Here is a 17,731-nt window from a genome sequence, read left to right on the forward strand (position 1 = left end):
ATACACATGGATATCTCTACACACCAGGGCTTCTGATAAGACAAAAATTTGCATCCCTGATGGAGTAAAAATTAAAATGTTGCATTAAAACCTCATCTTAAAAGTCCTGTTGGATGAATTAAATAGGATGCCCTTAATATTGCTGGGTTAAGTCGATTTCCAGCTTATGGGAAAGGTCAAGGTTTCTCGAGAATGCAGCACCTCATGTCTATAAAATGTAGTATGGTTCCCATAAGACGCATCTTATACAAAATTTTACTTACCCCGCACCCAGGGTGCGTCTTATATTAATGGGCGTGTTATCTAAGTATTTTTTAACACGAATGGTACAGTGTGTGATATTGAAGGACGATTACTGCGGTCAATATTCACGTTTCACGATTTTCATTCCTAGTTGTAAAAACAATTGGGTAAGTGTTCAGTAATTACCACGTGTACCAATCCAATGCAGGCCACTTCAAATTTCAAATCCTTTCGTTTCAATGTTTTGTATAATTATTGCAGATCTAAGTTTAGTAGGAGTAAATGTTTTAAATTTAAATTCATCTTCTTATTCTCCTCTTCCTCCAACCTCCAATCACGTACATTCTTCTTGCTGCAGCTAAATTCTCTTCCAGCAGCTCTGTTGCCACGCTCCTTGGCAAACTTGATGACGTCTAATTTAAAGTCGGCCATATATGATTTTCGCTTTGGCATCGTGACAATTTTATAAATTTTAAAAATGCTAAGCAAATTGATCACTCATTTATATATACCGGTAATAAGAGACTGTTCCCACGTTTACCGGTATATATGCTAACCACATACATCGGGCATTTATTGGTCTATGTACGGTACTAATCCCACCTGCTGAAGACTTGGCCTAGCAGATCAATGAAGCCGCCTTTACATCTGGCATTTATTGTTCTAGAATCTAGATACCAGGTACTCAACCCATCCGCTATTGGCCCAGCGGGAGATAAGTAAAAAAGATAACCGTTGTGGTCCTGCCTCAGACAATTCTTTGATCTCAACTAAAAATGGTAATGAAGCCTTGTTTACATCCGACGGGTGATGAAACATTGGACAAATTTTCATTTATGATAAAGGAAAGGAAACCACTGGAGATAAATTGCTCAGTGCGGCAGATGGCTAGGCCGCGTGCGTCTTATATTTGTGGGCATCTTATGTAAAATATTTTTTACACAAATCGTCAAAACCCACGTCTTATAATTAAGTGCGTCTTAAATGCGCGAAAATACGGTATACATTATTCCTGCTTTGCACCCCACTATAGGTATACAGAGGTTTCTGAAATGCTTAATCACACATATATGGATGCAAATTTTTTATCTGGGACACAGAAAATCACTTACATGGGAGTCCTCCATACACACACTTTTTTTGAAACACTACATCAACATTTACATTTCAATACATGTGTTATGCACATGGCTTTCTCTGACTGTGCTAAAATTACAGATCAGCCAATCAGCACTTAGAACTGAGGTCATGCTCACTAATTATCCATTGTGTTCATCTCCAAGTGTAGCTGAATAAGTAGTGCATGTGACCTTGAAATCAAGGAATCTAATTAAATTGGAAAATTAACCCTACAAAAATAAATATTAGTACCATTTGTAGTCACATCCCACAAGACATATATGAAAAATGGTAGTCCTTGTTTTATCTTTATTCCATTGTTAGCAAACATGTGTCACTAAATAATTCACTACGATATTCATTGTCACCAGTAGCACATGGCTCTTTAATTGTCATTTACATGTCACATGTACTTAAATTGGCCTCGATTTTGGTCTGTGTGAGAAAATGAGGAAGAATTATGATCTGAAATAACCCCACATCCTGAGCCTAAAGATTTTTATTTTACTTAACCCACTCTGGCAGAAAGTTTGCAGTGATCACTTTTATGTCCATTTTTATGTCTTTGCATCCATCCATGCATCGGCCAAGCCAAGTGGTATAGTTTAGATGAAGCTCAATGTATTTTACTTTTTAGATCGATAAAAAGGTGGGCTTGACAAGAATGGAATGTCTTGTTTGAGGACACTACAAGTTAGGTGCATATTGGTGTAGCTGAGTGGAATGTTGGGCACTAATGTATCCTAACCTAACCCCCTCACATGCATTGGAGGTGTGTTTGAGGACTACCAGTTCGATGCATGTCAATGCAGCCAAGTGGAATGTCAAGCACTGATGTCTCTCACCCCCCCCATGTATAATAATCATTAAGATCTTGAATGGGCTTGATATTGAAAAAGGTCTGTGCGTATTAAAGAGATGCTTTTGCATCTTAATGACTGAGTGTTACAACTCTGGAAGTCATAATTTTTTATCTCATTTTTTTGTCAACCATCAATTATATGTTTATATGACCAAGATCTTGTATGAGATTGATATTGTACAAGATCAACACTTAATGGGGTGATCTCGTATGTCATTGACTGAGCTTGTTGCCAATTAGTGACTGTATTTCTGATCCAGATTTGATGAAACTTGGCAGGTGGTCTTAAATCAGCTAGGTCTTGGATTTGTTCATTTATATGCAAGATTATTTCAATTATGTGATTTTGCATCTGATTGCTTGAACTTGTCAGCACATTTGTGACCATTTATGATCAAACTTAGTAAATAGACTTATATTATCCGAATAAATGTGTTGTTTTACTGTGAGCAAGATTTATGCTATTTCATGAAGTGATCTTGGATATGATTGGCTGAGCTTCTTACTAACTGAGAGGCAGTAATTCTGACCAGATTTTATATATATATATATAAAACTGGACAAATATGCTAACATTATCAAGATACTGGATGATTTGTTACTTGTCATAGGTCAGAAGAGCTTATGGGGTGGGATGTTGTCCATTGTCTGACTTCTTCATCTGTCTGTCCCTTGTCTAACTTCTTCATCTGTCCATTGTCTAACTTCATCTGTCCATTGTCTAACTTCTTCATCTGTCTGTCCCTTGTCTAGCTTCTTCATCTGTACATTGTCTAACTTCATCTGTCTGTCCATTGTCTAACTTCTTCATCTGTCTGTCCATTGTCTAACTTCATCTGTCCATCATCTAACTTCATCTGTTCATTGTCTAACTTCTTCATCTGTCTATTGTCTAACTCCTTCATCTGTCTGACCATTGTCTAATGTCTTCATCTGTCCATTGTCCAACTTCTTCATCTGTCCATTGTCTAACTTCATCTGTCCATTGTCTAACTTCTTCATCTGTCATTATCTAACTTCATCTGTACATTATCTAACTTCTTCATCTGTCTGTCCATTGTCTAGCTTCTTCATCTGTCCATTGTCTAACTTCTTCATCTGTCTGTCCATTGTCTAACCTCTTCATCTGTCCATTGTCTAACTTCATCTGTCCATTGTCTAACTTCTTCATCTGTCTTTCCATTGTCTAGCTTCTTCATCTCTCCATTGTCTAACTCCTTTCATTTGTCTGTCCATTGCCTAACGTCTTCATGTGTCTGTCCATTAGCACAAAAGTGCTTGGAGGATTACCGTGAAAGTTGACACCTACATTTGTCCATTGGTCTAATTGATCATGTGATTAAGTGAAAATGGTACCACCTGGACATTCAATATTGCCACCACAGAATCCATCTTGAAAGTCTTGTTATTGCTACTTCTCCTGAGTGGTTGGTTATAACAGCATGGGATTTCACTGAAAGGTTCCTTCTGATGTCTAGTCCACAACAGTGACCATCTTGAAAATAATATTACTATCTTTCTGAATGGACAGTTAATATTGTCATTAAGTTTTCACCAGAAGACTTCTGATGATATTAGGTCAGTCATAATGGAAAATGGTACTGACCTGACATCCGATATTTCCACCACAGTGGGTATTTTTTTTTCTTCTGCTTCTCCTAATAGGTGACTAAAAGGTCTTAAATGAAAACTGTTCCGATCTGATGTCTAGTATAGTTGCAACTGCACCCATCTTGAAAATGTCATTATTTGCTACATCTAAATAAATTGTCATATCATAAAATGGAGTTTTTCACTAGAAGATATTTTATGCTGTCCAGTCGGTCCTATTGAAAATAGTGCTGATCTGATGTCCAATGCAGTTTTGTAAATCCTATTATCACTACTCCTAAAGACATATTGAAATGCACTTTTCACGAGAAGACTTCAAATGTCTTATTGGTCTTAAATGAAAATGGTGCCAATCAGATGTCCAATACAGTGGCCATCTAGAAATTCTTATTGCTGCTCCTCCTGAAGTAAAGTCACATTGAGAATGGGGCTTCACCAGAACACTTTCAGTAATGTCTTGCCGGTCCTAAATAAAAATGGTGCCAATCCATCACAGTTGCCATATTGAAAATCATGTTATTTTTATTCCAGAATGGGGTCCCTTTCCTTTCATTCCACTAACACATCTCTTCTCTCTCTGAGTTTGAGTCTCAGCTTGATCTCTATGAGCATGTGAGAAACCTTGCTGGTATCTTTCCATGGGTCATTGGTTCTTCCTGGGTCATACCTGCATGAATTTGTCACTAACTCTGTGTGTGTGTGTGTGTGTGTGTGTGTGTGTGTGATTTGGATTTTTAATGTAGCTTTATCAATTTTTCAGTCATATCGCTACGATGTCTGTATTGACAGTTTTATAGTGATGTCTAGCACTGGGGCATCATGTCACAGACATGTAGCATGATGTCCCACCCAGTCACATTATCCTGACACCAAGCTGATTAGTCCTAACACTAACCTGTTAATGCTGAGTGCCAAGCAAGGCAGCTGTTAGTACCATTTTTGTAAGTGTTTGGTATGATGCGGTCAAGGATTGAACCCACGACCTCCCGCATCCGAGGCGGACGCTCTGACCACTAGGAGCGGTCTGTCACTAACTGATTTCTTGTGCTGTTGAGTTGGTCCTGAATAGAAATGGTGTCGTTGTAGTGGCCAGTGGACACCATGGTTACCACAATGGAACATATTTACAGTCTTTTTATCACTACTCCACCTGAATGAAAAATAATGTAGGCTGTATTGCCATGGGGTTTTCACCATACATGCCAACTATTATGCTTTTGGCATAAATAATCATTATGCTTATTTTTACCAAATTAGTTTTTCCATGAGACTGCATGTGGATTACGCTTGTTTGCTACATTATAAAATAAAATTAAAATAAAGCTTTAAAACGTTGTTTTTGTCATTTTATTATCAACTCCTTAATTTCACTCATATAAATTTGAGAATATTTTTAAAAAGGTCACTGCTGCACAAGAGTACTTTCCTTATTTGCTATTTATAGCAACTGTATTTGACACATTTCCAAGAAAACAGACTGGTTTCTTCAAAAGAGAACTTTGCCTAACAGATTCATTTTATTGATAAGCTAGTCAGTTTATGTACCAGTCTGTAATTTTAAAGAAAATGGCACCATATTTTAAGTGAAACACTTTACGGTTTGGGTTGTGGATGTTATATGACAGAAAATGTTAAAGCAGATGGATCTTTTCAAACTTCAGAACATATCATATCAGAATAAGTGACAAGTCAACACAGCTTTACAAACTTTAAAAGAAGAGTATGAGAGTTATGTAATACCGCACACTGAGCACATGACCATGATCATTGCAGGATTCCAGTTCGTGATCATTGAGCAAAAGTTACACACATAGGCTAGTTGAAGTAAGTACTGAATATAAATAATTTTTCCGTATATTTTGTGTTTGTATTCTGGTTCTAATATATATAGATTTTGCCCTTTGTGACCCTAGTTGGTTCTTGCATGAAAATGGTGCTGATCCATCTTCCATTTATGGCTGTATACAGTGGCCATCTTGAAAATCTTGTAATCACTACTTCTTGATGGCTGGTCATATTGGAACTGTGCTTTCACCAAAAGACTAATTATGAACTCTAGTTGGTACTAAGTAGAAATGGTGCCAGTATGATATCAAATATGGCCACTATGGCACCATCTTGATACTTGATAAGGCACCATCTTGATACTCGATACTCCATAAAAAAAGAAAGTTATATCAACATGGGCTTTGCACCAGGAGACTTTTAGTGGCACCATATTTGTTATAAATGAAAGTTATGCCGAACAATATCCAATATGTTCACCACAGTAACTAATTCAAAAATCTTGTTAACACTGAATTATATTGAAATGGTTTCAATGCTTTGCAGTTCAGAGGAAGAAATGGCCTTGTCCTGAATTCCTGGAAATTCTTTTCAGCCAGTTGAGCACCTGTCCTTTCAAGGGACTCTTGTTATTATGAGCCTGCCCTCTATTTATTTAGTAGGTGATATTGATTAGCTTATAGGATGGCCTTTTGTCGATTGGCTGGCATTTTATGTCTCTCTGTCCATTAGTAGAAGCTTGGTATTGCTAATCATCCTAAACTACCATAAAACTTTACACACACATTCATTCCAAGGTCAAGTTGGTCCTAAATGAAAACGGTGCTACTCAGACATACATTATGGTCACCACATCAGCTAGCATTAAAATTGCATTATGGCTATTCTTCTGGAATGGATGGTCATGTGATGAGATTTTCACTAAAAGTCTTCTTATGTCTGGTTTGTCCTAAATGAAACTTGTGCCAACTTTCATGCAATATGGCTGACCTAATGGCTAATTTGAAAATTGTATTGCCCAAGAATATCAGATGGTTTCAATGCTAAGCAGTTATGAAGAACATAGGACATAGGGTCTTTTCTTGAATTTCTGGTAATTTTTGTTAGACAATAAAACTTCAGCCTTCAGAAGACTAAATTTTACCACTCAAGAGACTGATAGGAATTTGATCATACTTGGTAAATAGGTCTGTATCAACAAAGGCTTGGGTGAGATTGATTACGAGTGAAATTCATGCGTATGAATGATATAGCCTTTCATATTGGCTGAGCAGCTAGTTATCTCTAACAGCTATATTTCTGATCAAACTTGTTAAATAGTCTTATGTTATCAAGATGTTTGAGCTCAGATTCTGTAAGATCGACACATAATGCTATAGTACACTAATTACCCATATAATCATACCATTACATTTTCCGTGCACCATATTTTAAACTTTAATAATTTTAAGTACACTTTCCAGAAATGGTTGAAACGTAAACTAAGGAAACTGTACTGAATAATGCAAGTATCACATGGATAAACATCTCACAGTCAAGTAGTTCCCTGCATCTAATTTGCAGAGCTTGTTACCTTTTTGGATATAGACTGTTTCCCATCCAGTTTCTATCTAGCTTGGTAAATTGGTTTACATCATCAAAATTTTTAATGGCTTTGATGATTATGAGAGAATAATAATTATGGCTGTATCTTTAAAAAGAAATTTGATCAGGAAAATATAGTAAAATAGGTAAAAATCAACATGATATGCCAGGTGAATGATATCGGACCCACTTGGTCTCTTGTTTATTTAATACACTCTTGTAAGAACATTTTCAAACCAATTTTGTCAAATTTCTTTATGTATTAAAGATATATAGAGCACAATTAGCACTATGAGGAATGCATGCCATATATACTCACTTATAAGTTGAGTCAAACTGTAAACAATAAAGATTCTGGTATGCCATAGCATAATGCACCCACAGGTCAGGGTCTGCGTTTGTTTTATTGATCACTCCTAACAAACTGCACAGACCCCAATCTACCATCTCATTATGCGCCGGCAGAGCTAGCTAGATATGTGCTGTTTGCAGTTGGACTTTCATGCAAATAAATACTGTAATAACTTTTCCTTTTTAAAGTAATTTTAATTTCTATTTTTTTATTTTCTTCTTTCTTTTCCACAGGGTTTGGGAATGCTTGCATATTTGGTAATGGTCTCATAATGCTTGGGAACTACTTTAGCAAGTACAGAAGCATTGCTAATGGTATTGGATTGTCTGGAGCCAGTGTTGGGCAATTTGCTGTTCCACCCCTTCTTCAATTCTTCCTTGACACCTATGGCTTGAAGGGTACATTACTTTTACTGGGTGCAATATATTTCCATGTAGTTGCATGTGGTGCTGTGTACCGACCTTTGACATTCTATATGCAGAGAAGACGAAGCAGAAAGGAAAGAGGGAAAAAATCATCAGTGGAAAATAAGCAGATATCATTAACTGAAGTTGGCGAGAGGGGGGACACACCCCTGATTCAGAATGATGTTGATAAAAAGCAAGTAAAAAACATCATCGAGGACGGATCAGCTTTTAATCGGCATCATGTGGCAAGTACAGGTAGTGTTGTCTTTGGGTCTATGGACAGTCTCCATCAAACAGCTGTTGACATGGGACATCCCTCAAAAGATGAAGAAACTAAAGGAAGCAAGGGAAAGAAACCATTATGCCAACGCTTGCTATCTCATCTCGCAACATTTAAAGTGCTAAAAAATTACGTTGTTGTTTTCTTTACATTGGTCAGTTTCTTGCTGTTTTTTGGACACTTTAATTTCATATTGTTTTTGCCACTAAGTGCTGAATCCAATGGCATACATCGATACTGGAGAGCCTTGTTGATTTCCATTGCTGGAATCTGTGATTTGATTGGTCGTATTCTGGTAGGAATCCTTGGGGATTCAAACAAATTAGCCCGATATAAAATTCTTGCCATATGTACAGGTGTAAGTGGAATTAATATACTCATGTATGAAATTGCGACAGTTTATTGGTGGAAAGCAATGCATGTTGGCATATATGGATTTTTTGGAGGGGCCTATGTAGCTATTTTAACACCAGTCCTGATTGACTTCGTGGGTCTTATGCTCATGCCTCCAGTTCTTAGTGTGGTGCTGTTTATACAGGGATTTGGTGCTGCCATCGGACAACCCGTTCTAGGTAATCATCTTTCTGTTACCCTTCATATTAATTTACAAATACCTGTAAATGATACATAAATTACTCTTACAGTTTGTCAGTTTAGCGTAGGAACAATTTAAGCAGTTTTGTTGAATGATGATTTTCTGAATGGATACATTATTGCCCCAGATTCTTTACCTGTTTTTGTGGAAAATTATATTTTCCTGCTCAGTTATCATAATTTATAGTTGTGAACATTCTGTCATTGACAGTATCTTGAGCAAAGCTGTATCAGCGAGTGGTTTTCTCAGTAGAAGAGACTAAACTTTCAGGCTTTAGATGAATCTTGACTGATATCACCAAGAATTAATCTCAGGACCTTTTATGTGCTAATCTAGTGCTCTATCTACTAGCTGGCCATTATTTGTATTTTTTACAGTACACTGTGTGTACTGACCATGTTGTGTCAAGTCCTGATTACTTTTTCCCTTCCTTTGTTGTGCTTGAGATTATACCTTAATATCTCTTAAATTTCTTTCACATTTTGTACTGACCTACTGATAAACAATACAATTAGCTACATTCTAACCTCCCATTAAATCCCTTCAGACTCAGTTGCTCCTGCACTTTATACAGTTTCATGTGCTGACAACACCAGTCAGTCAGCCTGTTTTTCCCTTCTTTCAGGGAGCCATTGTGGCTTTATAGTTAGCATGAAAGACTAGATAGAGATCATTGGGTTGTGAGTTTAAATCCTGCTGAGACCACTCTGGTTCAGCCTCCATGTTGGTGCATCTGGTCAAGGCACTTTATTCCTGTTTCCTTGGTACTGTTGAGCCATTAATGTGCTGATGTGCCATTAAGCATGTACCAGATGATCAGTCTGTCTTAGTATCATCGGGCTGTTTTACCTCCCGACCATTTTACATGGCCTGGACAATTCTGTCTTTTAGCTGTCTGAGCAGTTACACTTTACTTGTAAAACATATAATTTACAGGATAAAATGTTTAGATTGGATAGCTTTTCTTCATTAAATTTTGGCATTAATGTTGGAAATAATTTTATTCTAGTTGATTATTGATCTTATTTGGATGATTTTCTTGCTCTAGACCAGAAGAACCTATGGGATGGTCTGTTGTCTGACATGTATCTCCATTAATAGCTCTAATGGTCATAAACCAGAAGAACCTATGGGATGGTCTGTTGTCTGACATGTATCTCCATTAATAGCTCTAATGGTCATAAACCAGAAGAACCTATGGGATGAGATTTTGTCTGTCGTCTGAACTGCATCAGTCCAAGTTTGTTATTGGTGCTACTCCTGAACAACTTTGAGTTTTCACTGAAAGACTTTTTACGGTGTCTTGTTGGTTCTAAATGAAAATGGTGTTGATCTGACTTCCACCATAGCAGTCATATTGAAAATAATGTTATTGCTAATCCTCCTCCTGAATGGATGGGCACATCAGCACAAAAGACTATAATGTTTAGTATGTCCTGAATCACAATGCAGCAGATCTGACATTCAGTATGGCCATCACAGTATGGCCACCACAGTATGGCCACCACAGAAGACAACTTCTGGATCTTGATATCACTATTTCTACTCAATGGATGGTCGTAACATCATGGGCTTTTCACTTCTTATAATGTCTTTGTTCTAACTGAAAATGGTTCTGATCTGAAATTCAATATGGCCACCATTAGCCATCTTGAAAATCTTGTTGTTATTACTCGTGAATGGATATCATATCAGCATAAAGTTTTCACCAGAAGACTTATTATGGTATCTTGCTGATTTTAAATAAAACTTAAGACAATCTGATGTCCGGTATGGCCATCTTGAAAATATTATTCTGCTTCTCTACATTGAAAGTCATGTCAACACTGGGTTTGCACTAGATTTTTTACGATACCTGGTTGCAATTGGTGCTGATCTGATGTTCATTATGGTAACAGTAGCAGTCATCTTGAAAATCTTTTTGTTAATCCTCCTAAAATTGAAAGTCAGATCAACATTGGGTTTTCCCCATGAGACTAATTATTGTATCTACTGTAGTTGGCCTTGATAAAAAAATTAGTGCCAATCTAACCTCAAATATGGCTGCCATATAGGAAATCTTGTCACAAATTCTATTGAATGCATGGTCAGATTATTGTGGGGTTTTCAACAAGTTCTACTGAATAAATGGTCAGATTATTATAGGGTTTTCAACAAATTCTACTGAATGCATGGACATTATTGTGGGGTTTTCAACAAATTCTACTGAATGCATGGTCAGATTATTATGGGATTTCCAGCAAATTCTACTGAATGCGTGGTCAGATTATTATGGGATTTCCAGCAAATTCTACTGAATGCATGGTCAGATTATTATGGGATTTCCAACAAATTCTACTGAATGCATGCTCAGATTATTATGGGATTTCCAGCAAATTCTACTGAATGCATGGTCATATTATTATGGGATTTCCAACAAATTCTACTGAATGCATGGTCAGATTATTATGGGATTTCCAACAAATTCTACTGAATGCATGGTCAGATTATTATGGGATTTCCAGCAAATTCAACTGAATGCATGGTCAGGTTATTATGGGATTTCCAGCAAATTCTGCTGAATGCATGGTCAGATTAGTATGGGATTTCCAACAAATTCTACTAAATTCATGGTCAGATTATTATGAGGTTTTCAACAAATTCTACAGAATGCATGGTCAAACTATTATGGGATTTCCAACAAATTCTACTGAATTCATGGTCAAATAATTATGGGGTTTTCAACAAATTCTACTGAATGCATGGACATTATTGTGGGGTTTTCAACAAATTCTACTGAATGCATGGTCAGATTATTATGGGATTTCCAGCAAATTCTACTGAATGTATGGTCAGATTATTATGGGATTTCCAGCAAATTCTGCTGAATGCATGGTCAGATTATTATGGGATTTCCAACAAATCCTACAGGATGCATATTCAGATTATAACAGCTCTGGTGGCCTAGTGGTTAGAGCATCCACCTCAGATGCGGTAGGTCATGTGTTCGATCCCCAGCCAAGTCATACCAAACACTAAAAATAATTATGCTAACAGCTGCCATGCTTGGTGCTTAGTATTAAGAGGTTAGTGTTAGGACTGGTCAGCCTAGTGTCAGGATAATGTGACTAGGTGGGACATCATGCTACATGTCTGCGGCATGATGTCCCAGTGCTAGACATCACTATAAACTATCACACTGCAGGCATCGTAGTGATATGACTGAAAAATTGTTAAAGTTACGTTAAAAATCTAGATCACACACACATGGTCAGAGTGTTATGGGATTTTCAACAAATTCTACTGAATGCATGGACAGATTATTTTGGGGTTTTCAACAAATTGTACTGAATGCATTGTCAGATTATTATGGGGTTTCCAACAAATTCTGCTGAATGCATGGTCAGATTATTGTGGGATTTCCAACAAATTCTACTGAATACATGGTCAGATTATTGAGATTTCCAACAAATTCTACTGAATACATGGTCAGACTATCATGGGGATTTCAACAAATTCTACTGAATGCATGGTCAATTATGGGATTTTCAATAAATTCTACTGATTGCATGGTCAGATTATTATGGGATTTTCAACAAATTCTACAAAATGCATGGACAGATTATTATGGGGTTTTCAGAAAATTCTACTGAATTCATGGTTAGATTATTATGGGATTTCCAACAAGTTTTACTGAATTCATGGTCATATTATGGGGTTTCCAACAAATTCTACTGAATGCATGGTCAGTTATGGGATTTTCAATAAATTCTACTGAATGCATGATCAGATTATTATGGGATTTCCAACAAACTCTGCGGAATGCATTGTCAGATTATTATGAAATTTTCAACAAATTCTAATGAATGCATCATCAAACTGGGATTTTCAACAAATTCTACTGAATGCATGGTCAGCTTATTGTGGGATTTCCAACAAATTTTACTGAATGCATTGTCAGATTATTATTGGATTTCCAATGAATTCTACTGAATGCATGGACAGGTTATTATGGGATTTCCAACAAATTCTACAGGATGCATATTCAGATTATAACAGCTCTGGTGGCCTAGTGGTTAGAGCATCCACCTCAGATGCGGTAGGTCATGTGTTCGATCCCCAGCCAAGTCATACCAAACACTAAAAATAATTATGCTAACAGCTGCCACGCTTGGTGCTTAGTATTAAGAATTCTACTGAATTCATGGTTAGATTATTATGGGATTTCCAACAAGTTTTACTGAATTCATGGTCATATTATGGGGTTTCCAACAAATTCTACTGAATGCATGGTCAGTTATGGGATTTTCAATAAATTCTACTGAATGCATGATCAGATTATTATGGGATTTCCAACAAACTCTGCGGAATGCATTGTCAGATTATTATGAAATTTTCAACAAATTCTAATGAATGCATCATCAAACTGGGATTTTCAACAAATTCTACTGAATGCATGGTCAGCTTATTGTGGGATTTCCAACAAATTTTACTGAATGCATTGTCAGATTATTATTGGATTTCCAATGAATTCTACTGAATGCATGGACAGGTTATTATGGGATTTCCAACAAATTCTACAGGATGCATATTCAGATTATAACAGCTCTGGTGGCCTAGTGGTTAGAGCATCCACCTCAGATGCGGTAGGTCATGTGTTCGATCCCCAGCCAAGTCATACCAAACACTAAAAATAATTATGCTAACAGCTGCCACGCTTGGTGCTTAGTATTAAGAGGTTAGTGTTAGGACTGGTCAGCCTAGTGTCAGGATAATGTGACTAGGGATTTTCAACAAATTCTACTGAATGCATGGTCAGCTTATTGTGGGATTTCCAACAAATTTTACTGAATGCATTGTCAGATTATTATTGGATTTCCAATGAATTCTACTGAATGCATGGACAGGTTATTATGGGATTTCCAACAAATTCTACAGGATGCATATTCAGATTATAACAGCTCTGGTGGCCTAGTGGTTAGAGCATCCACCTCAGATGCTGAATGCATGGACAGATTATTGTGGGGATTTCAACAAATTCTACTGAATGCATGGTCAGTTATGGGATTTCAACAAATTCTACTGAATGTATGGTCAGATTATTATGGGATTTCCAACAAATTCTACTGAATGCATGGTCAGATTATTATGGGATTTTCAACAAATTCTTCAGAATGCATGGTCAAACTGGGATTTTCAACATATTCTACTGAATGCATAGTCAGATTATTATGGGATTTCCAACAAATTCTACTGAATGCATGGTCATATTATTATGAGATTTCCAACAAATTCTACTGAATACATGGTCAGATTATTATGGGATTTTCAATCAGTTCTACTGAATGCATGGTCAAGTATGGGATTTTTAATAAATTCTACTGAATACATGGTCAATTATGGGATTTTCAATAAATTCTACTGAATGCATGATCAGATTATTATGGGATTTCCAACAAACTCTGCGGAATGCATTGTCAGATTATTATGAGATTTTCAACAAATTCTAATGAATGCATCATCAAACTGGGATTTTCAACAAATTCTACTGAATGCATGGTCAGCTTATTGTGGGATTTCCAACAAATTTTACTGAATGCATTGTCAGATTATTATGGGATTTCCAATGAATTCTACTGAATGCATGGACAGGTTATTATGGGATTTCCAGCAAATTCTGCTGAATGCATGGACAGATTATTGTGGGGATTTCAACAAATTCTACTGAATGCATGGTCAATTATGGGATTTTCAATAAATTCTACTGATTGCATGGTCAGATTATTATGGGATTTTCAACAAATTCTACAAAATGCATGGACAGATTATTATGGGGTTTTCAGAAAATTCTACTGAATTCATGGTTAGATTATTATGGGATTTCCAACAAGTTTTACTGAATTCATGGTCATATTATGGGGTTTCCAACAAATTCTACTGAATGCATGGTCAGTTATGGGATTTTCAATAAATTCTACTGAATGCATGATCAGATTATTATGGGATTTCCAACAAACTCTGCGGAATGCATTGTCAGATTATTATGAAATTTTCAACAAATTCTAATGAATGCATCATCAAACTGGGATTTTCAACAAATTCTACTGAATGCATGGTCAGCTTATTGTGGGATTTCCAACAAATTTTACTGAATGCATTGTCAGATTATTATTGGATTTCCAATGAATTCTACTGAATGCATGGACAGGTTATTATGGGATTTCCAACAAATTCTACAGGATGCATATTCAGATTATAACAGCTCTGGTGGCCTAGTGGTTAGAGCATCCACCTCAGATGCTGAATGCATGGACAGATTATTGTGGGGATTTCAACAAATTCTACTGAATGCATGGTCAGTTATGGGATTTCAACAAATTCTACTGAATGCATGGTCAGATTATTATGGGATTTCCAACAAATTCTACTGAATGCATGGTCAGATTATTATGGGATTTTCAACAAATTCTTCAGAATGCATGGTCAAACTGGGATTTTCAACATATTCTACTGAATGCATAGTCAGATTATTATGGGATTTCCAACAAATTCTACTGAATGCATGGTCATATTATTATGAGATTTCCAACAAATTCTACTGAATACATGGTCAGATTATTATGGGATTTTCAATCAGTTCTACTGAATGCATGGTCAAGTATGGGATTTTTAATAAATTCTACTGAATACATGGTCAATTATGGGATTTTCAATAAATTCTACTGAATGCATGATCAGATTATTATGGGATTTCCAACAAACTCTGCGGAATGCATTGTCAGATTATTATGAGATTTTCAACAAATTCTAATGAATGCATCATCAAACTGGGATTTTCAACAAATTCTACTGAATGCATGGTCAGCTTATTGTGGGATTTCCAACAAATTTTACTGAATGCATTGTCAGATTATTATGGGATTTCCAATGAATTCTACTGAATGCATGGACAGGTTATTATGGGATTTCCAGCAAATTCTGCTGAATGCATGGACAGATTATTGTGGGGATTTCAACAAATTCTACTGAATGCATGGTCAGTTATGGGATTTCAACAAATTCTACTGAATGCATGGTCAGATTATTATGGGATTTCCAACAAATTCTACTGAATGCATGGTCAGATTATTATGGGATTTTCAACAAATTCTTCAGAATGCATGGTCAAACTGGGATTTTCAACATATTCTACTGAATGCATAGTCAAATTATTATGGGATTTCCAACAAATTCTACTGAATACATGGTCAGATTATTATGGGATTTTCAATCAGTTCTACTGAATGCATGGTCAAGTATGCGAATTTTAATAAATTCTACTGAATGCATGGTCAGATTACGGGATTTTCAACAAATTCTACTGAATGCATGGTCAAACTATGATGGTTGTTGTTGTTGTTGTTGTGGGGTTTAACGCCATTTTTCAGCACGATAGGCTATACATGGCGGCCAGTATTAATGGTGGAGGAAGAACCCGGAAAACTATGATGGGATTTTCAATAAATTCTACTGAATACATATTCAGATTATTATGGGATTTTCAACAAATTCTACTGAATTCATGGTCAGATTATGGAATTTTCAACAAATTCTACTGATTGCATGGGCAGATTATTATGGAATTTTCAACAAATGTCTTCTAATGTTGCCAAATTTGTCCTAAATGAAAATTTTGCCACTCCTGTATACAATATGGCTGCCACATTAGCTGATATCAAAATCCTAGAGCTCAAAAATATGGTTTCAGCACTCTTAGTTATAAATAAGAAATGGTCTTGTTATTGATTCCTGGAAATTCTTTTCGAAACATTAGTGCCAATCTCTTCGAAGGACTCTTGTTTACGTCATGTTATAGTTCTGTTTGACACACACAGACACAAGTGCATGCAACATATGACTACATTTCTTTTGTGAAAGCATAACTGAGCACTTTTTTTCATAAAATCAATTCAGTATTGACCAATAAGAAAACGATAAGCATACTACCCAGGTCCACACGAGAAGATTCAAAAAGTGGCTAATTTTGAATTATACTGCTACTAAAAGACTGGTGATGTTTTAAATAGAATATACAAAGCATCAACGTTGGACTAATGCCATGCATCTACAGTTTTTTCTTAATATACATCAGTGTCATGTTAATAGGAAAGATGTATAGGAAGCACGTTTTAACAAATACCCACTTTATGTCTTTGAGAGTTGATGATGTCATGCAGTTTGAAATCAGCATTGCATGACAACTCTTGCAACAGTTTTTAAAGCCATGTATGGAAATATACGTTGTGCAAAGTATAATTATGATAAAAATTTTCAAAGAAAATTAAGAAGAAAGGAAATCGACTAAATATAAAAGTTAGGATCAAAGCAAGGTAGCAGAGTGTTGCAAGGCTTTATTGATCACTGACATCCCACCTCTGTCTGTATGCCTGGGTTTCCACTGCTTGATAATTTCCTCAAATTGGGAATGTATAGATTTGGTCTGTTTCTTGTAGAGTGTAATTGGTAATATATCATTCAGTGCTTTCAAGAATGTTGGGGGCCCTGAGTGGCCGAGTGGTCTAAAGCGCTCACCGTTATGGATCACTGCCATCTCACCTCTGTCTGCGTGGGTTCAAGTCTCTGGCTCGGCCAATGTGGATATGTGAGAAAGCTTGCTGGTAGCTTCTCGTGGGTCAGTGGTTCTTTCTGGGGTTTTCCTGGGTTCTTCCTCCACCATTAATATTTGCCGCCATGTTTAGCCTATCATGTGCCGAAAAATGGCGTTAAACCCTATAACAACAACAACAATCAACATTGTTACTGGTGCTACTGTTACTCATTGCTTTCAAGTCAATGGTGGTGTGAATGTGCCAGTAATGAAACGAGGACAGAAAGAAGCAATAACTTGGTCACCACTGAAGCAAATGAGAAGGAG

At 36.4% G+C, this 17,731-nt stretch overlaps 1 protein-coding gene across 4 annotated transcripts in view; it reads left to right on the top strand.

Moving 5' to 3' along the window:
* Window positions 1–17,731, top strand: part of LOC149798585 (monocarboxylate transporter 13-like) — an 84,375-nt gene that overhangs the window by 45,191 nt on the left and 21,453 nt on the right. For all 4 annotated transcript variants that reach the window (XR_016420993.1, XM_089957403.1, XM_089957402.1 and 1 more), the window contains exon 5: window positions 7,790–8,815. Coding sequence is in view for 3 of the 4 variants with exons in the window: in XM_089957403.1 (XP_089813529.1) it covers window positions 7,790–8,815 (1,026 nt within the window). In the remaining variant the exon portion in view is untranslated. The remainder of the gene's footprint in view (window positions 1–7,789; window positions 8,816–17,731) is intronic.

Source organism: Sinohyriopsis cumingii, chromosome 5, assembly GCF_028554795.1.
Source record: "Sinohyriopsis cumingii isolate HCF-2022 chromosome 5, ASM2855479v2, whole genome shotgun sequence".
Taxonomy (NCBI): Eukaryota; Metazoa; Mollusca; class Bivalvia; order Unionida; family Unionidae; genus Sinohyriopsis; species Sinohyriopsis cumingii.